General features: G+C 49.7%; 1 protein-coding gene across 5 annotated transcripts; it reads left to right on the forward strand.

Moving 5' to 3' along the window:
• Window positions 1-300: 300 nt before the first annotated feature.
• CACNG7 (calcium voltage-gated channel auxiliary subunit gamma 7) lies at window positions 301-23913 on the forward strand. 5 transcript variants are annotated; one of them, XM_084961985.1, is made up of 6 exons: window positions 301-486; window positions 3328-3637; window positions 4349-4435; window positions 4835-4975; window positions 21685-21830; window positions 22281-23913. In XM_084961985.1, the coding sequence occupies exons 2-6, from the start codon at window positions 3442-3444 to the stop codon at window positions 22536-22538; spliced, it is 828 nt and encodes a 275-aa protein (XP_084818111.1). In that variant the 5' UTR covers window positions 301-486; window positions 3328-3441; the 3' UTR covers window positions 22539-23913. The 5 variants fall into 5 exon arrangements, with proteins under 5 accessions (XP_084818111.1, XP_084818112.1, XP_003127454.3 ...); XM_084961986.1 differs by having other exon boundaries at window positions 3371-3637; XM_003127406.6 differs by having other exon boundaries at window positions 3413-3637.
• Window positions 23914-24942: the final 1029 nt, after the last annotated feature.

The following is a 24942-nucleotide window of genomic DNA, read 5'->3' on the forward strand; positions in this document are numbered from 1 at the left end:
GTCTCCTTCAGTCTCCAGACCTGCGACTCTCAGGATTTCACAGCCTCGCGATCGCGCTGTGTGACTCTGGGTTATCTACTCTGTCTCCCTGCCTCTCCGTGTGCCCCTGCCCCTCGCGAGCTCGCTCTGCTTCTGTTTCTATTCTCTCTCCCTCCCTGCCTCCCCCATTCTCAAGGCCCGTCTCCCTCCCTCCTGCATCCTTTCCTCCCTCCCTTCCCCGCCCCTCCCCTCCTCCGCAGCAGCCAATGAGCGGCCGCGGGTCCCAGCTCCCGGCGACGTCCGCCGAGTGAGGCCGCGGGCGCGGGGGGTGGGGGGTGGGAGGCCGGGAGGGGGCCGGGACGCCGGGCTCCGGGGCGGGGGCGGGGGGCGCGGGCACCGGCGACCCCGGTGGCGGCGGCGGCGGCGGCGGCGGCCGGGGGAAGCCGCGGGGCCGGTCATGCGGCTGCGGGGCCCGCGGCCCGGAGCGTCCGCCCAGCCCTGAGCGAGGTGAGCTCGAGGGGAGGGTCCTGGAAGAAGGCAGTGGCGGGGGCGGGGGGGGGTGCTCCCCTTGAGGAGGCTGGGAGCTGGGGAATCGGGGCTAAAAGGAGTCGGGGTGGCTCGGGGGTTGGGGGGATGTTGGCGGTCCCGAGTTCGGGAGGCAATGGAGGATGGAGGGATGTTTGGGCCTAAGGGATCGGGAGGACGGGGTCCGAGGGTCCCAGCGTGGGGCAAGTGTACTCTTGAGGTCCGAGTCTTAGAGATCGTTGAGTACGGAGGAAGGTGAGGCCAGGTCCTTGAGAGAGGCGGTCCTGGCTGAGTGGGGAGGGCCCGGGCCCAGTAAGGGCAGGAGGTCGGTCTGAGAAGGGGTACCCAGAAAGGGGGAGTACGTATCCCAAGAGATTGAAAGGAGGTGGAGTTTGGACTTGGGGCTTGGAGAATAGGACCCTGGGGACCCAAAAGCCTATATCCAGAAGAGGCCAGGATAAAGACGGATAGGAAGGAGGCTCCGGGCCTGGGGGGTGGGGGTCCCAAAGGAGGAAGGGCTGGAGGCTGGAGGAGAATGAGAAGATCTGGGCGGGCCATTTAGAGGGAGGAGGAATCTAGCAAGGCAAGAGGGGAGCGCCACAGCCAAAGTGAGAAGGGTGACAGTGGGCAAGGTCCCAGGTGCTGGGAGCCAGTGGGGGGCGCCGAGGTCAGCTACCTCGGACTAGGGCAGACAGAGTGACAGGGGTTTTGATGCTGAGATGAGTGGACTGGAAGAGGAGCAGGCAGCTGCCGGTCAAGCCCTGGAGCCATGGGATGGGGGATGGGAGGAAAAACTGGTGGGAGCTCTGCCAGGCCCCAGTCCCTGAATCCTCCAGGAGGCTGGAGGTGGGGCCGGTGGGGTGGGAGCACTGGATGCTAGGATGGAGTGGAAGCAGGTTAGATTACCTCAAACTCCCAGGTTCTTATTGGGGGCAGTGTCAAGTTTCAAGGCTACAAGAATTCTGGTTAAGGAGAGTGGGGTCCCAAGCCTCGGCTGCATTGTGGGGGGAGTTGATTAGAGGTCTTAACCTTCATGGTTAAAAAAGTGATGGAGGAGTTCCCTGGTGGCTCAGTGGGTTAGGGATCTGGTCTTGTCACTGCTGTGGCTCTGGTTTGATCCCTGGCTTGGGAACTTATGCATGCCGTGGGTGCAGCCAAAAAAAAAAAAAAAAAAAAAAAAAAAAAAAAAAAAACACACACACACACACACAAAAACATGGTATTCCAGTATGTTGAGGTCTCTACTTGAGATAGGTTGGGGATCCCAAGTTGAGTCCCCCAAATCATGGGACTGTGTGATTTAGAGGTTCCCTGTGAAGGGTCAGTGTGGTGGGTAAGGGGTTAGGACCTCCCTAGTTGGAATCTCCAGATCCCCGATTGGCATTTGGGAGACCCACAGCTATGACCTGGGGATCTCTTGCTTTGAGGGTCCCGTGTTAAGGGAATTCAGGTTCCATGTTGGATGCTGAAGAAGGCCTGTAATCAGAGGTCCTAGCTTGGGAAGTTGGAATCCAGACCTTCTGGCAGGAAATTTGGTGGTTTTGTAATGGGAATGGGAGGAGTGGGTTTCCTGGGCTTCTTGATTTGGGTTTTAAGAGTTCAGAGCACTGATTCCTAGTTTGAGGGAGGGTCACTGTTGGACTGGAGTGGTCTGCTTAGCATGCTGAGTTGGCAAAGGGGGATTCCTATAGCCTGGTTTTGACATTCTGGAGTTTCTAGCCCAAATCCTGGCTCCAGGTCTCTGGACCTCCCATATTCTGGGATCTGGTGGCCTTGGGTGGAATTCCAACATCCCAGTTCAGGGGCCTGGAGGAATTTGGGATGGAGGAGGGATTAAGGCTCTGGAATTTTGGATCTGGGTCATGATGTACAGTCTCAGATTGGGATACCAAATTGAGGTCAAGCCAGCAAATCAGAGTTAGAAGGTCATGGGTCAAGGGCTTGGTGTTAGAATTGGGTGTTAGAATTGGGTGTCAAGGGTCAATATAAGAGTCCAAAGGTTAAATTTAGATGAAAGGCCTGAAGTCAGGGCCTGAGGCCAGGCTATGTGGTTAGTGACCCACCTGGGGGATTTCTGGTTGCTATTCAGAGACAGAGTCCAAAGGATAGGGGTCAGGGTGCCAGGTCTGGGCAAGGGGTCAGAATTGGTGGCCTAGGTTAGGGTTTCTAGACCAGTTACCTTGCCACTTAGTTAAGTTACCACTTAGTGTTCAAGATCCAATATTCAGGGTCTAGGGACCTAGGACCTGGCTCAGAGTTGAGGTGATGAGTTCTTGTTGGGGTCTGGTATTCAAGGTTGTGGGCTTGGTTAGGGCACTGAGTCAGGACTGGGGGTGGGGTGGGGTGGGCGTGCTTGTCCTAGGGTTGAGGTGCGTGATCAGGGTAATAGTTTCTGAGTCATGGGTCCAGGCTCAAGGTTAGGAATTCTGGTGATGTCTGGTGTCTAGATTTAAGGTCTCAGGTCAGGGCATGCAATTAAGGTTGGGGGGTCTGGTTTTGAGGTTGAGTTGAGAATACGGGAATTGAGTTTCTAGTCAGAGGCATGATATTTGGGACCTAGGCGCAGACACAGGGTTGGAATCCAGGGTCAATCTGTGGATCTGGGTTGAAGGTTATCATGGGAAATCTTATCCTGGGGTTGAGGGTCTGGTGACCTCTCAGATCAGGATCCAGAGCCAGAATGGAAGTATCAGGTTTGGGAAGGCCAGTCCTGGAGTTGAGGTTTAACAGTTGGTATTGCAGGTTCGAATCACGGACGAGGTCATGGGTCAGGACCCAGAGGTCGATTCGAGAGGCTTCAGTTTGGGGGTGTTTCTGGCCCAGGTCCAGTGTCCCACAAGGCTTCGTGGGGTTTGGGGGACTCTAGTGGTCCCATCAGGGCTCTCCACCGGGACTTCGTGTCCCTCAGGCCCCCCAGGGCGCCCCCCGCCGCTGAGGATGAGTCACTGCAGTAGCCGCGCCCTGACCCTGCTGAGCAGCGTGTTTGGTGCGTGTGGCCTGCTGCTGGTGGGCATCGCCGTCAGCACGGACTACTGGCTGTACATGGAAGAGGGAACCGTGTTGCCACAGAACCAGACTACGGAGGTCAAGATGGCACTGCACGCCGGCCTATGGCGAGTCTGCTTCTTCGCAGGTAGGCGCCTCCCCTGCCCTCCAGGCAACTCTCCCACCTTGCCTGGGACCCGAGAGTCCTTATCCATCGTCCCATCCCTTGGGTGCCAGAAATCCAGAAACAGATCCCGTTTTTCTTCTAGAGAGTCAAATTTCTATCTGGAGAGTCAATTCTAGCCCTTTATTCCCCAGATCTAAGAACCCCAATGCAGTGCTCACACAATCTCCAGGTGCCTAATCCCCAGTAAGGCCCCCGGAGTCTCCTGATCCCTTAAAAGCTGTAGTCTAGGTTCAGAACTTGTCTCCTGGACAGTTCCAGTGTTGAATGAGCAGGACTAAATAATACTAATAGTAATAATAACAACAATAATCCATGCCTCCCAGCTACCATAAAGACCGCTCCTTCTAGGAATCGTGTCCCACCTCACCTCCCAGACCTTGACCTCCTGAGGGATTCAAGAGTTCGGGCCCACAGCCCCTCCTCACTTGGGATTCAGGCTTCCAGCCCTATCCTCCTCCATCCAAGGGCCTCTAGGGCAGCTTGCAGTAGGAGCTTCCAGACTCCTGCCCATCCGCTTCCGCAACCCCCTAAGAGCAGGACAGAGCAGGACCCTTGGATTAAGCCTCACAGTCCCATCCTGGGGTCTCTCTACTGTGCGTCCTGCCCCTGACTGCCTCTCCAGAGCTTAGGGGCCTCTCACCCAGCCCTGCCGTCTTATCTGCCCCTCCCCAGGCCGAGAAAAGGGTCGCTGCGTGGCCTCAGAATATTTCCTTGAACCGGAGATCAACTTGGTGACGGAAAACACGGAGAATATTCTGAGTGAGGGGGAGCGGGGGTGGGAGGGTTAGGCCACAAGGGGGCAGGATGACAGAGCGGGTCCTGGGAGAAAGGGCAGGACCAGAGAAGGGGTGGGATGCAGGGGCAACAGGAGCGGAGGCTTGGAAGCTTGGAAGCGGGCGGAGTGGTTGGGTAAGGAGGAGGGGCCAGGTGAAGGGGCGGAGTCTGGGAGGTGGGTGGAGCCAATAGGAATGGAGTCGGGCCAAACCAAAGGAGCCTGGGTGAAGGGGTGGAGCCAAGAGTGGAAGTTTCAGAAAGGGGCGGAGCCACATAAAAGGCGGGAGGCGGTGGCCGCGGAGAGGTCACAAGAGTGGACAAAGCGAAGGTGTGCTCCCTGGAGAGCCCCCCTCACTCCCGTCTTTCCGCTTACCCCTCCCCCAGAGACAGTGCGCACAGCCACCCCCTTCCCCATGGTCAGCCTCTTCCTCGTGTTCACCGCCTTCGTCATCAGCAACATCGGCCACATCCGCCCACAGAGGACCATTCTGGCCTTCGTTTCTGGCATCTTCTTCATCCTATCGGGTAAGCCCAAGGAAAGGATTTACAGACTGCGGGACTGTTTTAGTTTCCAGGAACCTCTGACTCCCCTTTCCCATAAGAAAGCCCCTTCCTCGCTGTGTGATCCTGGAGGAGTTGCAGAACCTCTCTGAGTCCCACGTTCCTTCTCGTGAACTAGAGATAGCAGCCAAATCGCAGCGAAGGCTTATTGGTGCTAATTAGGTGCCCGGCTCTGCTCTCATACTCACCACACCCTGTGAGGTAAACGCTATTAATAGCCCCATTTTACAGCTATGGAAACAAAGGCTCTGAGACATGAAGTCATTTTCTCAGGGGCCATACAACCAGTGAGAGGCAGAGATGGGGCTCAAACTCACGCATTTCGCCTCCAGAGGCTGTATTTTTAACCACTCCTGATATTTTAGCAATTAACAGATTACAGGGCTCTTTATGTTCTGTGCCACATCGTACGTGAACATGTTTCAAATGGAAAAGTCAAAAGAATCCTGTAGCGGAGTTCCCGTCATGGCTCAGTGGATAACGAATCTGACTAGGAACCATAAGGTTGTGGGTTCGATCCCTGGCCTCGCTCAGTGGGTTAAGGATCCGACGTTGCCATGAGCTGTGGTGTACGTCGAAGATGCAGCTCAGATCCCACATTGCTGTGGCTCTGGTGTAGGCCGGTGGCTACAACTCCGATTAAACCCCTAGCCTGGGAACCTCCATATGACCCAGGAATGGCCCTAGGGGAAAAAAAAAAAAAAACCCAAAACCCTGTAGCCACCACTTAGAGTCAACCATGACCATGTTACCATATTTGTTTTACACTGTACCTGTCTACCCACCCACCAGTCTATCTTATCATCATTTTAAAAGGCATTTCGAAGTGAGTTGCAGGCATCAGTACACTGCATCCTGAAATCTTCAGCATGCCTGTCATTCGCTGTGATTGAATGTTTGTGGATAGTTCTTTGTCCTTTTGAGACACAAGGCTCTTTGGCACGAGTGAACTCATAACCTCGTAGCATCTCTGCCTCGGGGTTATCCTGAGCACTCCTTTGCTAAAATGGGAATCTCTTGGGTAGGGAGTTGCCCAAGATACCAGCGTAGGCTGGTGCCCCCGGGGACACGAGCGTCCTGAGCTCTGGAATAGAGTTTCTTTCTGATGTGTTACCCTCCTCCAAATTTCCCAGCTCCGTCCTGTCCGATTGGGTCTAATTCAGCTCAGGTCAGCCCAGCTCATCTCAGCTCTGACAAGCTTAACTCCATCCGTCTGGCCCAACTCAACTACCCGCAATCTATCCTGACTCAATTCTTCAGGTCAATGCGAATTAATTCAACATGATTTGATTAAGCTCCATTCGGTTCCTTTTAGTGCAGTTGAAATTCTATGAGCAAACCTCTCTGCATGTCTCACTTCCATTCCTCCCCTGGGGCCCCCGCTGGGCTACCTCTTTGGAGTCGGCTCTGCAGAGAGTTGAACTTGAACATTCCCCTCCCCCAGGCTCCTCCCCGCTCCGCTCCTCACCCGGCTTTCTCTAGGCTAAACCTCCTCTGTGCCTCCAACCTAACCTGACAAGGCCTTTTCCCAGGGAAACCAGGGTGCAACCTCCGTGCAGACTTGAATCATGGCATGTGGAGCCAGACACCGAGCTAAAATAAGCCACATAGAATAGCACCATCCCAGAGTGTCAGATGGAAAAATAGTGGCCTAGAGAGACAGAAAGTGGGGCAAGGGTAGGGAGCATGGGCACTTTTATTCAACCCACCCCTAACATTAGAAGGAAAATTGCACTGTTCATGGTGCACAGAAGTGGGAACAGAGAGACGACGTAGCTGGTAAATGGCAGCGCTGGCACTGGAATCGGATGGGATGCTACTGGGATGAGGGTGCTCTCCTCCCCAAAGCCATGTTTATACCAGTCAGGGTGCCAGGACCTGACTTCCCAAGGTCATGCTAACGGTCAGGTCTGAAAGAGTCAGGCCTCTGATGATGTAGCAATAGAGCAATTGGGAGGGGGTTGAACCCCATATCTCGAACTTCCTTTCGTGGACTGTGACCTATGCACCCCACCTGACATATCCACTTGGGTGCTTTCAAAGGGGAGAGTGACTGTGAACCAAGAAAGACCTGGGTTAACATCCTACCCTTACTGTATGAACCACAGCCTACCTTTGTGGAGCTGGTGAGAGGACCAGTCTCCGGCGGGAGTCAGCAACCTGTTTTTGCTTAGGGCCAGATTGTAAATGTTTCAGGCTTTGTCACCCTGGGGTTGGAGTGCCAAAGCAGCCAGAGGCAGAGCGGTGGGCCTGGCTGCATTCCTACAATCCCATGTATGGACCCCGAAATTTGAATTCAGTGTAACTTTCATGGGTCATGAAATCTTCTTCTGTTGTTTTGTTTGTTTGTTTGTTTTTTCCCTCCCACCCTTTAAAAAATGTAAAAAGCTCACTTAGCTCACCAACCATACAAAAACAGGCAGTGGGACAAATAGTAGCCTTCTGATCCCGGGTGTAGATCATGGATGCGAAGAGCCAACCCATTGCCTAGTCTATAGCAGTAAGGGCTTAATATGTAGGAGTTTTAAATAAACAAATAAATACAGATCATGTACATACATGCAGACAGACAGACAGACATAGTAGCAGTAACAATGCAACTGTAATAATAAATCTTTCATTGAGTGCCGGGGTTTGGAGAAGTTCTAAGTGCTCAATGTGCATGATTTCTTTTGCTTCACCCTGTAAGGCAGATGCCATTATCATTCTTGCCATTTTTCAGTGGAGGAAACAGAAGCACTCAGTAGTTAAACTGCTCTGTGTGGAAGCAGGATCCCACTCAGCCTATCACCCTGGCCCTCGGCTGTCCCACCACAATTAAAAATCCTAAAGACAAAGGAGATTAAAAGAGAAGAAAGGGGAGATCCCCTCATGGCTCAGTGGAAACGAATCTAACTCGTATCCATGAGGATGGAGGTTCGATCCCTGATCTTACTCAGTGGGTGAAGGATCCAGCGTTGCCGTGAGCTATGGTGTAGGTCACAGGCACGGCTCGGATCCTGTGTTGCTGTGGCTATGGTGTAGGCTGGTGGCTACAGCTCCATTTGACCCCTAGTGTGGGAATCTCCATATGCTGCAGGTCTGGCCCTAAAAAGCAGAAGAAGAAAAAAAGAGAGAGAGAGAGAGAGAGAGAGGAAAGGATGAAAATAATTCTGGTGTCTTAGATCCTAGAATGGAATGATCCTATCCAACCACCTCACGTTCCCAGGGAGGAAATCCAGACTTAGAGACAGGAGTTGCCTGAGGCCTGGTAAATGGTGGCCTTAGCATTCAGTTTTGGAGAAAGCTGAGAGGGCTGGAGGCGGGGATGGATAGGTCACACCCGGGTGTTAAACATCCCTCAGGGGCCTGTGCTGGGGATGGACTAAAGGGAAAGAGACGGGACATGTGCAGCCTGTGGAGGAGGCTGATGCCGTGGTCCAGGCTATCGCGGATAAGGCTTGAGTTGGGGCAGGGGGTGGGAAGTTAAAGGTGACTGGATGGCTTGAGAGAAAAGGATGGTGACAGAAGAATCAATGGAACCAGATGACTGACTAGATCTGGTTGGTGAGAGAAGGGGGAGGAGGCTGAGTGACATTGATTTTCTTTTTTTCCAGGTCATAAGAGGCATGCGTCTCGTGCATAGCTCCTATTAATTCCTGATCCTCAAATGTATTCTGTGCATAGGCTCAGTCACTCGTTCATTCAGTTAGGCCTCCAACCTTTAGAGAGATCCCTTCCATGCCATGCCTGTGCTGGGCCCTGGTAACATGCAGACTCGTAAATGGCAGCCCACATGCCGTCAGCCCCCAAATAGCTCCCAGCTCCATGTCCATCAGAGCTTGTCCCAGAACCCTCCCATTCCTTCAATGCTTTGACGGATTTCCATTGCATCGAGAATACGTTTCAATTCCTCATGCTGACTTACAGGGTCTTCCGAGACTTGGCCCCTGTCCAGCCCCTGACCTCATTTCCTCATTCACAAACACTCTCTCCATTGCTCCTACGTTCAGCCTCCCTAGCTTCAGTCTCTTCATTGAAAGCCATCATCCCAACCTCAGGTTTCCACTCACGAACCCTGTCTTCTTCCTGATTCTCAAAGAGCTCCACCGTTTCCTCCTGAGTTTCTTTCTCTGCCAATGGTACCCAAGGTCGCTTTGCCCCTGCTATACTAGCCACCCCAGACCCTATTTTATATTCGTTTTATAGCACTTATTGCTCTTGTCATCCTATTTGTTTTCTGTCTCCTTCCACCAGAACTTGTAAACTCCAAAAGGCAGGGACCTGCTCTTGTTTGTGTCGCCAGAGACTCGATGAGTTGCTGGTACAAAGTACACAGTGAGGTGTTTGTAGGAGGGATGCGTGATCAGGAGAACTTGGGCATCTGGGGAAAGGGAAGATGCATTCAGTGGATGCAATAGGGGTAGGGAGGCTGAGAGTGACCAGGGTTCCAAAAGCAGGTGACACCTAAACTGATGATGCTGAAATGGCAAAGGGAGACTTTTTCAAGTGAAAGAAAGAAAAGTGCCTCGTGCAGAGATGAGTATCCCCAGCGTGTGTTAAGAGCCTAGAAAGCAACTAAGGTGGACCGTCCGCCTTTGTGGCTCTCCATGGTCCTGAAACTCTTTGTTCTAAAGCCAAGCTGTTCCTATTCATCTTGGCATGTAGGTGATTCTTGCCCACTGCACTCTAAGAATTCTGAAGCAGATGTGGTGGAGGGAGGGAGGAAGAAGCCTGGATGACAGAGAAAGAAAGGGGGGAGGGAGAGGGGGAAATAGGGAAGGAGAAAAAAGAGAAATGAAGGTTATTTTTTGAGAACCAGAGCCACTGTAAAGTGGCCAGGAAGGAGAAAGAAAGACAAGAATAACTTACCTTTTGAGATCATTTTTAGATACCTTTCAATTACTAAAAACAAAAAGAGAGAAAACAACAACAACAGCGAAAACACTTTTTTCCTCTTCGGAAATGCTTGTTTCCTTCTCATCCACCCTGATCCCGACTCTCTGGAGAATGTGTATTACTTAGAACAGCAATGTGAAACATAGGACTTAAGGTGAAGCAAGAATCAGATTATAAAGAGTCTGGCATGGAGTTCCGGTCACAGCTCAGCTGTAAAAAACCCAACTAATACCCATGAGGACGTGGGTTTGATCCCTGGCCTCACTCAGTGGGTTAAAAATCTGGCATTGGTTGCCGTGAGCTGTGGCGTAGGTTGCAGACTCGGCTCAGATCTGGTGTTGCTGTGGCTGTGGTGTAGGCTGGCAGCTGTAGCTCTGATTTGAAACGCTAGCCTGGAAACTTCCATATGCAGCAGGTGCATCCTTAAAAAGACCAAAAAAAAAAAAAAAAAAAAAAAAAAAAAAACCTGGACTATCCAACTGAGGAATGAATACTTTCTCCTGTGAATACTAGGGAGCCAACAAGGGTTTTTACAAGGATAGAGGCTTATATGGACCTTAAAAAGAACCAGTATCGAAGTTCCCATTGTGGCTCAGTGGTTAGCAAACCCAACTAATACCCATGAGGACGTGGGTTCAATCCCTGGCCTTGCTCAGTGGGTTAAGGATCCGGCATTGCCATGAGCTCTGGTGTAGGTCACAGAAAAGGCTCACATCTGGCACTGCTATGGCTGTGGAGCTACAGCTCCAATTTGACCCCTAGCCAGGGAACCTCCATATGTCATGGGTCCAGCCCTAAAAAAAAAAAATGGAAAGAAAGGAAGAACGAGTATCTAAAATAGGTTTTCCCACTATGGCTCAATCGGGGGTTAAGGATCTGGTCTTGCTGCAACTGCAGTGTAGGTCACAGCTGCAGCTCAGCTTTGATCCCTGCCCTGGGAACTTCCATATGCCATGGGTGTGGCCAAAAAATAATAAAAATAAAACAGGGAGATGTTGGGAGCTCCCTTATCGCCTGGCATTGTCACTGATCTGGCTCAGGCTTCAATCCCTGGCTCAGGAACTTCCACGTGCTGTTGGTGTGGTTAAGGAAATAAATAAATAAACAGGGAGATAGGAGTTTGAAGGCAATGGCACAGGCATAGCAATCAGACTTAGCTGGGTCAGGGACTTGGGGATGCAAAAAGGGGTTTTGATCCATGAGAAACTGAGGAAGTAAAATGGTCATGACTTGTTGATGGACCATCCTTCTTAGATGAGGGGGGTTGGGCATCGAGAGAACTCCCCAGCATTTGACTAGGGTATGCTAGTGAGTGCAGTTTCTGGCCTGCTGTAAATATTCCTTTCCTATAAACCTGCTCACCGTTCAAGACCCATCTCAGATGCTTGTCCACCATGGAACACTTCATGGGCCCCCCTCCTTGAATGCAGAAATTATGGCATACTGGAAGTCGAAAGTGATGTGGAGATGGAGGAATGGGGATTTAGAGTGGATTTAAAAAGGGAAAGCAGCAAACAAGCTTTTCAGAAGTTCCAGCTGCATGGCGAGTGTATTCATACATTCAACTAGTATTTATTATCTGCTGGATCTTGTGCCAAATGCTAGGAGTGCAAGAGGAAATAAGGCCGACTAGTTGCCAGCATCCTGGAGGAGGTGGAGGAGATGCATGATGAGAAAATTACAGATAGAAGTTCCTGTTGTGGTCAGCAGGTTAAGTACCCGACGTTGTCCCTGTGAGGATTTGGGTTTGATACCTGACCTTGCTTGGTGGGTTAAGGCTTCGGAATTGCCACAAGCTGCAGCAGAGGTCACAGATGCAGCTCTGATCTGGCATGGCTGTGGCTGTGGCATGGGCCTCAGCTGCAGCTCTGACTCGACCCCTAGCCTGAGAACGTCCATATGCTGCCAGTGTAGCTATAAATAGGAAAAAAAAATACAAATAGAAAACATAATGTTAGGTGGTGATAAATGCTACAAAAATAAATAAGGCAGATTAAGGGGAAGGAGACTGGTAGGGGTCATTTTATCTTACCCCAATCACTCAGTGGAAACTTGGGAATCTATGGAATAGTACAACAAACACTGGTACACCTTCTTCCACGCAGGCCCACATAGATACTTGGATTTTGCTAACATTTTGCCATAGTCTTTCTCTTTACATACTTTTTTTTTTTTTTTGGCTTTACAATTTGAAAGTAAGTTTCAGACATCATGTGTGTTCCTCTCTGAACATTTTAATATGCATCTCTCAAGAATAAGGAAATTTGGGGGAGTTCCCATGGTGGCTCAGTGGTAATGAATCCGACTAGAGTCCATGAGGATGCACATTTGATCCCTGGCCTCACTCAGTGGGTCGGGAATCCAGCATTGCCATGAGCTGGGGTGTAGGTCACAGCCTCGGCTCAGATCCAGCATTGCTGTGGCTGTGGCGTAGGCCAGCGTTAATAGCTCTGATTTGACGCCTAGCCTGGGAACTTGCATGTGCCCTAAGTGCGGCCCTAAAAAGACCAAAAAAGAAGAAGGACATTTTGGAGTTCCCTGGTGGCTCATCAGGTTAAGGATCTGGTATTGTCACTGCTGCAGCTCAGGTCACTGCATGGCTCAGGTGTGATCCCTGACCCAAGAACTTTGCATACCTCCCCCTCAAAAAAAAAAAAAAAAGCAGAGAAAAAAAGTAAGGACGTTTTCTACATAACAACAATTCCATTATCAAACCTAGAAATTTTGGAGTTCCCTGGTGGCTCAGAGAGTTAAGGTTTCAGCACTGTCACTGTTGTGGCTCTGGCTACCGCCATGGCGCAGGTTTGATTCCTGGCTCAGGAACTTCCACATGATTCAGGTGCAGTCAAAACAACAACAAAACCCTCAAGTGTTTCATAAATTAAAAGCCAAAATTTCTTTTAAAAAAAAAACACCTAGAAATTTTACAATAATTCCATAATATAATTCATTCCTTTTTCCAACTGTCCCAGTTGTTTCAAGAACGCCTTTTATAGCTTTTCCCTCAGAGCCAGGATTCAATCTGAGTTCATGCGTAGCATTTAGCTAATGTCTCTTTTAGTCTAGACTGGTTCTCACAACAGTTTTTTTAACAACAACACTGACTTTTAAAATATATTTCACTGTAAAATATAGAAAGGATAGTATAATTCGCCATGTCCCCTCCACTCAGTTTCAACAATTATCAACATATGGTGGATCTTTTTTTAGTCGTACTCTCACATCTCCCTTCTGCACTTCACTACATTATCTTTTTTTTTTTTTTTTTTTTGGCCGCATACAGGGCATGCAGACGTTCTTGGCCCAGGGGTTGAACCCATGCCACAGCAGTGACCCAAGTCACAGCGGTGACAACGCTGGATCCTTTACCCACTGAGCCACCAGGGGAATCCTTCACTCCATTATTTTAAAACCGGTCTCAAACAGGAAATTGTTTTATCCACAACAATTCCAGTATATCTCTGGGAAATTAGCACCTTGTTCTTTGACACAGCCATGGTGCAACTAACATGCCCAAACACTTACAAATAGCTGCTTAATACAAATGAACATCTAGCCAATGTCCGGCTGCCCTGCTGCCCTCATAAATGCCTCGTTTTATTTTATTTTTTTACAATTAGTGTGTTGCAAGTAAGGATCCAGATTCCATGTGTGTACTTCGTCGACAGATCCTTGAAGCCTCTTTTAATCTCTCACGGTCCCTCTCCTACGGATCCCTTGCCATTTTTATGTTGCAGACATCTAGCCATTTGTCTTATAGAATTCACATACTCTAAGTATTTCCAGTTGCATTCCTGTGTTGTGGTTTAGTGTGTTCCTTCATCCTGTGTTCTCCTGTAAAACTAAAATCCACATTTGATTTTTTTTTTTTTTGACAAAAATGCTTCATAGGGAGGTCCTGTTGTGGCTCAGTGGTAACAAACGTAACTAGTATTCATGAAGACGCCAGTTCGATCCCTGGCCTGGCTCTTTGAGTTAAGGATCTGGTGTGGCCGTGGGATTGTGGTGTAGACCAGCAGCTACAGCTCCGAGTCGAACCTACCCTGGGAATTTCCATATGCCCTGGGTGCAGCCCTAAAAGCAAAGAAACAAAGAATTCATAGGTGGTGCGGTTATATCCTACTGCATTATATCAAGAGACATCATAATTTCTGGTCTTCTCTCTTTTGGAGATAAGATTGATGACTTGCTCAGGTGATACAGCTTGGCACATATCATTGTCCTTGTGCAAAACTGCAGGACAGAGTGTCTGGTAGAACATCCCACATCCTACATGTGGTTTGATTGTTTCTTCGTGGTATCATTTGAGTTGTTCCTCTTTCTTCGTATTTTCTGTAACCCGGAAGTTAGGTCTGGACTTGATTAGACCCCGGTGAAATGTGTTTGGCAAGGATTTCCTGATGCAGCTCAGCGGGTTAAGAACTGGACATAGTCTCCATGGGGATGCAGGTTCCATCACTGGCCTCGCTCAGTGGGTTAAGGATCCAGAGTGGCCGCAAGCTGCCGTGTAGGTAGTAGATGCAACTCAGATCTGGTATGGCTCTGGCTGTGCTTTGCTACAGCTCCAGGTCAACCCCTAGCCTGGGAACTTCCATGTGCTGCCAATGCAGCACTAAAAAGAAAATAAAAAAAGTGTGTGGCAAGAAGATGCAGAGGTGGTGCCACGTTCTTTCTAGCCCACTGCTTCTGGTAGCAAATAACGTCAAATTATTCCGTGAGGAGTGGAACAAAATTTGAACACTTGGTCATCATTAGAGCTTTCTATTGAAAAGGGACATTTTCCCCTTTACCATGAATACATAAGCCAGTTGCAGTAACACTTGGGCATCTTGGGGGAAAATCCTGCTTGGGGGTGCTTACTTTCTTTACAATTTGATGTTTTGGAAAAAATTTAACCGTACAGAAAAGCTGCAAAAATAATACAAGGAACTCTCCTCTCGTATGTTCTCCACCTGGGCCAATTTTTAACCTTTTGCCACATTTGTCTCTTTCTTTCTTTCCATCTGCCTTTTTTTTTTTTTTTTTTGGGGGGTCTTTTTGCCTTTTCTTGAGCCGCTCCCACGGCATATGGAGGTTCCCAAGCTAGGGGTCCAATCGGAGCTGTAGCCACCGGCCTACACCAGAGCCACAGCAATGTGGACTCCGAGCCACGTCTGCAACCTACACCGCAGCTCACGGCAACGCCGGATCCTCAACCCACTGAGCAAGGCCAGGGATCGAACCTGCAACCTCATGGTTCCTAGTCAGATTCATTAACCACTGCACCACGACGGGAACTCCTCTTTCCATCTATTTTATGTGTATATATCTACAGATGTATGTATAGGTATATGTATATATTATGTATAACCCCTTGAACATAAATTGCAAACACTTCACCCCTAAATGCTTCAGCAAATATCTCCCAAGAAGTGCATTTTCCTTCCTCATCACAGTACAATAATCAAATTCAGGAGGTTTAACATTTGTACAGTGTTATAGCTAAGACAGAGTCCAAATTCCAATCTCACCCATCATCCCCTAACTGCCTATACTTGTATATTAAGTGTTCCGCCCGATTGGGGATCCAGGCGAGGATCCCGCTTTGTGTATTTCCTTGCCGTGTCTCTTTGGTCTCCTTTCATCGTTTATACAGTTCCTGTGCCTTTTTAAGGAACTCTTTCATGTTGACATTTTGTGAAAAGCGCAGCCCATGTTTTGTAGAAGGACCTCTGGTTTCCGCAGAGTGGAACCAGGTTACAACTTTCCAGCAGGGACACTCCACAAATGAAGAAGTGGCACGGTCACATCAGGAGACTGGGCTGTCCCTCTGCCCTATTATTGGTGATGTTAGCTTTGCTTTCACGGTTCAGATGGTACCTGCCAGGTTCCTTTATGATAAAGGAAGTGTTAAAAAATCTCTTTGGGATGCAACTGGAGGTTTTCATACTAAGTGAAGTAAGTCAGAAAGAGAAAGATAAATACCATAGGATATCACTTATATGTGGAATCTAAAATATGGCACAGGAGTTCCCATTGTGGCTCAGTGGTGACAAACCTGACTAGTCTCCATGAGGATACAGGTTCGATCCCTGGCCCCGCTCAGTGGGTTAAGGATCCAGCATTGCTGTGAGCTGTGGTATAGGTCACAGACTCGGCTGGGATCTGATGGCACTGTGGCTGTGGGGTAAACTGGCTGCTGTAGCTCCGATTTGACCCCTAGCCTGGGAACCTCCATATGACACAGGTGCAGCCTTAAAAACAACAACAGCAAAAATATGACACAGACAAACCTATCTACAAAACAGAAACAGACCCACAGACATAGAGAACAGACTTGTGGTTGCCAAGGCGAGTAGGGAGGGAATGGGATGAACAGGGAGTTTGGGGTGAGTGATGCAAACGATGACATTTCGAATGGAGAAGCAAAGTGGTCTTGCTGTCCAGCACAGGGAACTCTATCCAATCTCTTGGGATAGAACATGGTAGAAGATAACAGGAGAAAAAGAATGTGTGTATGTATATATATATGCATATATATAACTGGATCACTTTTCTGTCCAGCAGAAATGGACAGAACATTGTAAGTCAAGTATAATTTTAAAAAAAACTAAGCAATAAAAAATCTCTTTGTAATGAGTAGGTAGTTCATGGGAAGATTCTGTCTGTCTGTGATTTAATGTCCAGATGGTGCTTGCCTGGGTCCTAATATCACTACAGGGATTGCAAAGTGGTGTTTTCTGACTGTTTTTCTGTCTATATGGATGACACTGGAAAAAAGAACTTTCTCCTGTTTTCTTTATTTCTTTGGAGAATATATTAGTATGGTGGGAGTTCCCGTTGTGGCGCAGTGGTTACTGAACCCGACTAGTAACCATGAGGTTGCTTCAGGTTCGATCCCTGGCCTCGCTCAGTGGGTGAAAGATCCGGTGTTACCTGAGCTGTGGTGTGGGTCGCAGACACGCCTTGGATCCCGAGTTGCTGTGGCTCTGGGGTAGGCCAGTGGCTGCAGCTCCGATTCGACCCCTAGGCTGGGAACCTCCCTATACCATGGGAGCGGCCCAAGAAATGGCAAAAAAAAAAAAAAAAAAGGGACCAAAAAAAAACCCAAAAAAGAATATATTAGTATGGATTCACATTTTAAAAAATTCAGTGTTTCATATGCTGTTAGTTTTATTATTCATGTTGATGTTCAAATTGCCCCCCCCATTGCACTATCAGGAAGTCCCTTCAAACGAGTTTCTGTGTCCTCCCCCGTTTTTTTCTCTGTTTTTTAAAGGTTTGTTGAGGTCTAGTTGATTTACAAGGTTGCGATCACTTCTGCTGTACAACCTGGTGATTCAGTGACCCGTGTGCACACATCCATTCTCTTTCAGATTCTTTTCCCACGTGGATTGTCACAGAATATCGGGTAGCCGTCTCTGTGCTAGACGGCAGGTCCCCATGAGCCCATCATTCCTTACCCCTCAGTGTGCATACGCCCATCCCAAACCCCCAGTCCATCTCCATCCCCCCCAACCTTTCCCTTTTTAACCACAAGTTTTTCAAAATATGTGAATTCTTTCTGTTCTGAAAATAAGTTCCTTTGTATCCTTGTCTTATGTTGCTGCAAATGACATCATTTCATTCTTTTTTGTGTCCTTTTTTGACATGTCTCCAACATTTGTTTTTTTTTTGAGTTCATCCTTATTTTGTGGTACCAGTACTCTTTTACTGGCCCCGTTTCCCGCTTCAAATGAGCTGTTTCTTCCTAGCTCCTGACTTGGTGGGGATGATGATAGAGACCAAAATCTGGGCGCTAGGTATGCTCATTGCTGCTGGGGTGTCACTGCTTCTAGGATATTTCGGGACACAGGTTGGGAAATTATATATACTTGTAAAACCAGCGTTTATACTGATGCTCCAGGAGTCTTTCCTCACTTTACCCCATTCATATTTGTACCTTCCTTCTCTCAGAAGCTCCTGCAACCATCAGTATATGTGTGCTTTCGCTCAACCCTACAATGCACAGACCTTAGGCACTGCTACCCCTACACCACTCACAACAAAAATCAACGAAATGAGGTTCAAGATTTCATCAGCCTCTTAGTCTTTAAACTTGATCACTATTCAGAGTACTTTGGCTAAAAGTTACTTAGCTTACTACTTTCCCCACCTCCTGTGGTGGTATTATTCATTTGGTATAAGTTAGCTTCATTTATCTTTGTTTATCTTGAATTTTAGTTTCTTCCCTCACCCATGTTCATTTTATTTTATTTTATTTTATTTTATTTTATTTTATTTTATTTTATTATTTCTTTTTTCTTTTCTAGGGCTGCACCCACGGCATATGGAGGTTCCCAGGCTAGGGGTCAAATCGGAGCTGTAGCCACTGGCCTACGCCAGAGCCACAGCAATGCCAGATCCGAGCTACATCTGCGACCTACACCACAGCTCACAGCAACGCCGGATCCTTAACCGACTAAGCGAGGCCAGGGATCGAACCTGAAATCTCATGGTTCCTAGTCGGATTCGTTAACCACTCAGCCACGATGGGAACTCCCTTTATTTTTTGAATATAGAAAATAGCTGCATAGTTCCAAAGGTCAAAATTAGGCAAAATATGTGCTCAGAGGAATGCCAATTCCTTCCCATCTCTTCCTTTCTGTTCTTTCCTACCTCCTGTAGGTAATCAACTTCATATTTGTTTTCCCTCCTTTAGCCCCTTTTGCAAAAAATAAGCAGTCGTATATATGAATTTTTGTACCTCTTTTTTTTTAACTTAAAAGTTAGCGTTCTCTGTAGTCCTTTGTGTATTAATTTTTAAATTAGTGATGTAGTCTGGAACTATCACTGAACTCCACATCAGTTCAGAGAGATCTTCCTCGTCCTTTTCATTGTGTTATGTGATGTTTTCTATGTTTTCTAGTTTATTAATCCTCTGTGTAAAGGCATTGAGGTCATTGTCAGTGCTTTCCAATTACAAATAATATTTCAGTGAATTAACCTGTACATAGGTGATTTCATATTGTTGAATGGGTATATCTTTAGGGTAAATCCTTAGACGTGGGATTGCTGAGCCAAAGGATAATGACGTGTGTGATTTTGCTCTACATGGCCAAACTCCCCTCCACAGCGGTTGTCCCATTTTGCATCCCCGCCAACAATACATAAGAGCAGCCATTTCCCTGGTGTCCCCAAAAGTTAAGCTTTTTAACTTTTGATGATCTGATGGATGAGACATGGTATCTTCTTACTGTTTTCATCTGTGTGTCTTTAATTTTGAGTGAAGGAGCAATGCTTTTAAACAAGGAGATCATAGGAGGCCTTTCAAAAGAGGGGACAAGGAAGAAGAGATCTAAATGCAGTGACAGAGACATGGAGACGTCCAGTATGAGGGAACAGTCAGCACAAGGACCCTGAGGCAGGAGGGAGCTTGCTGTGTTCAAGGAAGGATGGGCAAAGTCATGGGACCTGAATGGAAGGTGCAAGGAGACACTTGCGAGAGTGAGTTGGGGAGGTACCAGGCCAGGTAGGCATGGCAGTCCGGGAGTCTGGAAAGTGTTTCTGCAAACAGCCAAATAAACACGTTCAGCTTTATGACCATACCGTCTCTGCCGGCACTACCGCTAGTGCAGCCATAGGCGAAATATAAATAAATGGACGTGGCCGTGTTCCCACGAGATTTTATTTATGGACCCTGAAATGATACATGCATCTACCTTCTGAACTGAGATAGTGTAACCCGCATAACACACCGTTCACGTAGTCAGCCGTTTTAATCCAGTCACAAGGGTGTGCCACCATCCCCATCACCTCATTTTATGTTATCACCCCAGAGAGACCCCTCCCTCTCTTTCACAGCCCATCCTAATCCCCCCTCCACCCCATGCCCCGGCAACCACCCATCTACGTTCTCTCTCTATGGATTTGCCAGTTTTGGATCTTTCATATAAATGGAACCATGCAATGTGTGGTCTTTTGCGTCTAGCTGCTTTTTCTTCACACATGTTCTAGGTTCATCCACGTGGTAGTGTAAATGAGTACCTCACTCCTTTTTTTGGCTGAATACTATTCCTTTATATGGCTATACCACATTTTGTTTATCCACTCAGTTGATAGACATTTGGGTTGTTTCCATTTTTTGGCTATTATGAATAATGCTGCTGCAAACATTCAGGCACAAGTTTGTGTGTGAGCATATGTTTTCAGTTCTCTTGGGGAAATACCTAGGAGTGGAATCGCTGGGTCATATGGTAATTCTATCTTTAACACTTTGAGGGACTGCCAAATGAAATTCATAGACTTTCTTACATGCCACAAAACATTCTTCTTTTGCATTTTTTTTCAACCATTTTAGTTCCATGAAAGCCATTCTTAGGTAGTAGGCCATACAAATGCGGGAAGTGGGTTGAATGCAGCCTGGGGTTATCATTTGCTAACCTCTTTTGTAGGCACTGGAAGGCATTTAGTGTTATTCTGGGGTGTGATGAGCACACAAATGTTTATTTGTAGGGTTCTAGGGGGAGATGCTGAGAAGGACTATGTGGATTAACTTAGGACAAGGAACTTGATAGCCTCCTTAAGCTACCCTTGCATGGCTACTGTTTAAAAGCATGTTCGGAGTTCTCGTCGTGGCGCAGTGGTTAACGAGTCTGACTAGGAACCATGAGGTGGCAGGTTCGATCCCTGTCCTTGCTCAGTGGGTTAAGGATCCGGCGTTGCCATGAGCTCAGATCTCACATTGCTGTGGCTCTGGCCTAGGCCGGCAGCTGTAGCTCCGATTGGCCCCCTAGCCTGGGAACCTCCATATGCCATGGGAGCGGCCCTAGAAAAAAGCAGAAAGACAAAAAATAAAAATAAAAAATAAAAGCATGTTCTTCTTGAGGACGAGATATTTGCCTCTTCACAGTTCTCAAACCAGACCTCTCCTCTCCCTCTTCTCCGCATGCCTCTATCTCCTCAAAAAACTGCAAATGGAGACAAAAATGGTACCTTCTTGAAAGCACTGTTGTGAGGTTTGAAGGAATTATTATTGTTATTATTACTATTACTGCTGATGTTGGTGTTGCTTTTTGCATCTATTCAGCCTTTGCTCAGGCTTCAGCCTCCTCCCCCTGGAATACCACAACTCCAGTTTCTCCCCTCCAGTCTCTTCCCAGAACAAACCAGCCCCAAAAGGACCTTCTAACACTCCAGTCTGGCCCTGTCCTTACTCTGCTCCAGGCCTGCCATGGCTCCCTAGTGCCCTTGGCACCCATGCCAAGCTCCTTCCTCAGCCTGGCATTCGAGGCTCATCCTGGCTCCCTTCTCTGGCCTCGAGGCTTGTGTCTGTGGTCTGTGTTTTAGCTACATGGATGGATCAGTTCAGTGTTCCCCCAACCTTTGCCCTGCCCAGAGGGGTGCAATGGTGTACTCTAATTCTCCCCTGGGCCCCATCCTTTAGAATTTGGACAAAGTCCTGCTTCCAGGAAGCTTCCCTTAACTCCCCCCACCCCCACCCCAGGTGGGTTTGGTGCCACTACTTCCCTTACAGGATCTGTCTCCATGAACATGACTGTTGACCCGTGTCCATATGTGCCTTCTCCAGTTGCCCTGTGAGCTCCCGGATGGCAGATTTGGGTTGAGGGGAGGCGGAGGAAGAGGTTGTTGGTTTATCTCTGGGCTCCCTGCATCCCGCCAAGGCCCAGCAATGCAAGGGGCTTCCAAGGATGGGAGTTTGTCCAGGACAGAGCAGGGAGGAGAGGAGGGAGGATGGCAGCGAGATGCAGAGGGCCTGGGGCTGGGGAAAGGGTCCACGGCTAATGGACCAAGGGCACCCCTCTGCCCCCCCCCAGGCCTCTCCTTGGTGGTGGGCTTGGTTCTTTACATTTCCAGCATCAACGACGAGGTCATGAACAGGCCCAGCAGCTCTGAGCAGTATTTCCACTATCGCTACGGGTGGTCTTTTGCCTTCGCTGCGTCCTCCTTCCTGCTCAAAGAGGTGATGTCTGTGGGACCCGGACTCCGGAGTTTTGAATGGGGATGGGGTCTCGCGCGGGGCAGCGGGAGTTGGGGTGGGGGGGTGGGGCATGCTTCTGGGGCCCAGGTGGAGGAGGAGGCTGCGGGTGTAGACTCTGAATTCAAAGGAGGTGGTGGCTGAAGTCCTAACCCCTGGGTCCTGGAGGAGGAGGGTCTGGGACTCCAACTCCCCGGGGGAGTAGGGCACTGGGGGCCTGGACTCCTGGATCTGGGGGAGGGAAGCTGAGGACTCTGACTCCAGGGATCCTGGGAGAGGAGGCGGCTGGGGCCCGAATTCCTGGGTTCTGGGAAAGGAGGAAGCTGCAGGCCTGGACTCTTGGGCCCTGGGAGAGGAGGGGCTGGGGGTCTTGAGTCTTGGGGTCCGAGGGAGCCCAGGGCCAGCCGCTGGGACTCTGACCCCGCCTTGCCACAGGGAGCCGGCGTGATGTCTGTGTACTTGTTCACCAAGCGCTACGCCGAGGAGGAGATGTACCGTCCGCACCCCGCCTTCTACCGCCCGCGTCTCAGCGACTGCTCTGACTACTCAGGCCAGTTTCTGCAGCCGGAGGCGTGGCGCCGCGGCCGCAGCCCCTCCGACATCTCTAGCGACGTATCCATCCAGATGACTCAGAACTACCCACCCGCCATCAAGTACCCCGACCACCTGCACATCTCCACTTCACCCTGCTGAGGCCCCGGCCCTCCAAGAGCCCCTCTTCCTCCTCCTCCTCCTCCTCTTCTTCCTCCTCACGGGTCTTCCCGCAACGCAGCTCTAGCTCAAGCCCTCGGGACGCCTGGTTCCCCCCCAGAGGATGCTGTGCGCGCGTTAGCCCCGCCCCGTCTCCAAAACCCCCTCCTTCTTTCCAATGGCCCCTCCCCTTTTCCTGACCCTAACACGTCAGTGGTCCCTTCCACCTCCAGACGGCTCCTCCTCCTGCTAGATGACCCGCCCCTTTTCCTCAGGCCCCGCCCCTCCCAGCCAATTACAGGCTCCCAGGTTCTGCTTTGTTGGCGGAGCTGCAGAGCGCGCCCACCTCCGCGGACCCCCAACCTTCCCTCTAGCTGCAGGGGCTCCGGACTGGAGAGTAGGTTCCGGCAGCCGCTAGGAATGCCAAACATCCTCTTCTCCCCTCTGCCCCCAAATCTCTTTCCGGGCCCAGTCTCACCTCCGGACCTTCGGGTCGTCGGGTACAGTGGGGGTCGCTCCTTGCTCCTCCGTCCGCAGCTCCGGAGTGGGCTGGGGGGCTGGAGGCCGTGTGTATGGTTAATCCCCCCCCCCACACACACACACACACTTGCGAGACCCCTTCTTTCTCACCTGCTCGACTCTTCTCGGCCTTCTGAAGGTTACTTGCCTTTTCGAGGGCAGAAAATCTTGAACGGATTTTCTTGCTGGCTGTCCTTGGTTTCTTTGCCTTCCTCTTCCTCCTCTGCCTCCCTCCCCCTGCCCCACCTGCTCATCCATAGTCCCTAGATGCACCCAGCCCCACACACCACACGACAAGAATGGAGACCCTAGGGTGGAGGGAATTCCTCCACGCCGTTTCCACGCCTGTGACCGCCTCTTCCCCCTCGAGGCCCCGTCGGGGGAGGGAGAGGTAGTAGCGGGGGTCGACACCCCCCCAACCTCGAAGTCTTCCATTTTCTGGCACCCCCCCCTCATTGAAGTCCCCCTTCCCATCTCAGACCCCCAACTCTGGCCTCTTCCAAGGGTCCGTCCGCCCCCTTGGACAGATTGGGGGTTCGGGTCTCCAGAAACACACCCACCCCCCCCTTATTAGGGGAGGAGGGGCGAAGTAGCACAGTGTTGCACACGGAACCAGAAAGGCCCCCTGGGTGGGGGGAGGGGGGCAGGGGAGGGATGGGGGCTTTTAGTTTGCATCTTAAGTGGGAGGGGGGGAGGGGGGACCGCCGCAGTTAACCTGTCTTTACGCAGCGATTTTTAACGAGGCTGGGGGGAGGGGGGCTTCAGGGGGGGAAGGGTGGGGTGGGGGGCCTGGTTCTGTTATTTACCGTGTATCATATGTAAATACCGACAGAAACTTCAATAAACTTTATTTCAAACACGTCTCCGCCTGCGGCGGGGGGGGGGTGCATTGGCCTCGAGGGCGGGTTCAGATCTCGACCCCAGAGTGGGGGTGGGGGAATCTACAATGCTACAGAATAAGGTTAGATGGGTGTTCCTTAAACTGCTTCATCACCGGGCTTATCAACAGCCGCACTTTAAAATTCCGTCCCTGTAAAGCAGATGGGACAGCCAATGACACAGGTCAGGATCAAGAAAAATGAACTCTTGGTATCACTGCGAGCACGTAGAGTGCTGTTAACTAATACTCGCCTGCCTTCTACCTCTATGGCTTCATTTAATTTTTCTCCCCAAGCCTACACGTGGAGTTTGTTGGGCTCATTTTGCAGCGAGGTCTATGGAGGTGAAACGACGCACCCAGCGTCAGGCAGGTGGAACTGGGCAGAGCTGTGAACCCAGAGCTGAAACTGGGTTCATCTGGTTCCAACCCTTGAGCTTCCTTCCTTCCGCACCAGGGAGCAGTGGCTTCTTCTAACTCCTGGTCGCTCGGTTAAGAAAGAATAACTGCTAATATTGATTGCACCTGCTATGAGCCACTGGCCTCCCATCCAGGAGACAGGAAATAAACATTTCCAGCAGCTCTGTATGTAGGAATTAGCACACATGCAAACACAAACATTTCACAGGCTCAAAGTGGGCTCTCACCTACTACACTGAGGGACTGAAAGCAGCTCGGGGGAGTTCCCGTTGTGATGCAGTGGGAAGTAATCCGACTAGTATCCAGGAGGATGCAGGTTCGATCCTTGGCCTCGCTCAGCGGATCGGGCATCTAGCGTTGCGGTGAGCTGAGGTGTAGGCTGATGATGCGGCTGGAATCCTGCGTTGCTGTGGCTGTGGTGTAGGCCGGCAGCTGTAGCTCCCATTTGACCCCTAGCTTGAGAACTTCCATGTGCCCTAAAAAGCAATACAAAATGAAGAAAAGGGAAAAAAAAGAAAACAGCTCGAATGTTTGATAAGCTTCTTCTTGAATACACCAAAAATGAGAAAAAAATTTGGTTTCCCCCCTCCT

This window comes from Sus scrofa, chromosome 6 (genome assembly GCF_054392235.1).
Source record: "Sus scrofa isolate SSC_HxYL_T2T_F1_AM1 chromosome 6, Sscrofa_HxYL_maternal_Yorkshire_Landrace_v2.0, whole genome shotgun sequence".
NCBI lineage: Eukaryota > Metazoa > Chordata > Mammalia > Artiodactyla > Suidae > Sus > Sus scrofa.

Coding starts and splice junctions, on each gene's coding strand:
- CACNG7 (XM_084961988.1), top strand. CDS start 3,268: ATGGGTCAGGACCCAGAGGTCGATTCGAGAGGCTTCAGTTTGGGGGTG. Junction 3,638..4,348: donor GCGAGTCTGCTTCTTCGCAG/GTAGGCGCCTCC, acceptor GCCCCTCCCCAG/GCCGAGAAAAGGGTCGCTGC. Junction 21,831..22,280: donor CCTCCTTCCTGCTCAAAGAG/GTGATGTCTGTG, acceptor GCCTTGCCACAG/GGAGCCGGCGTGATGTCTGT.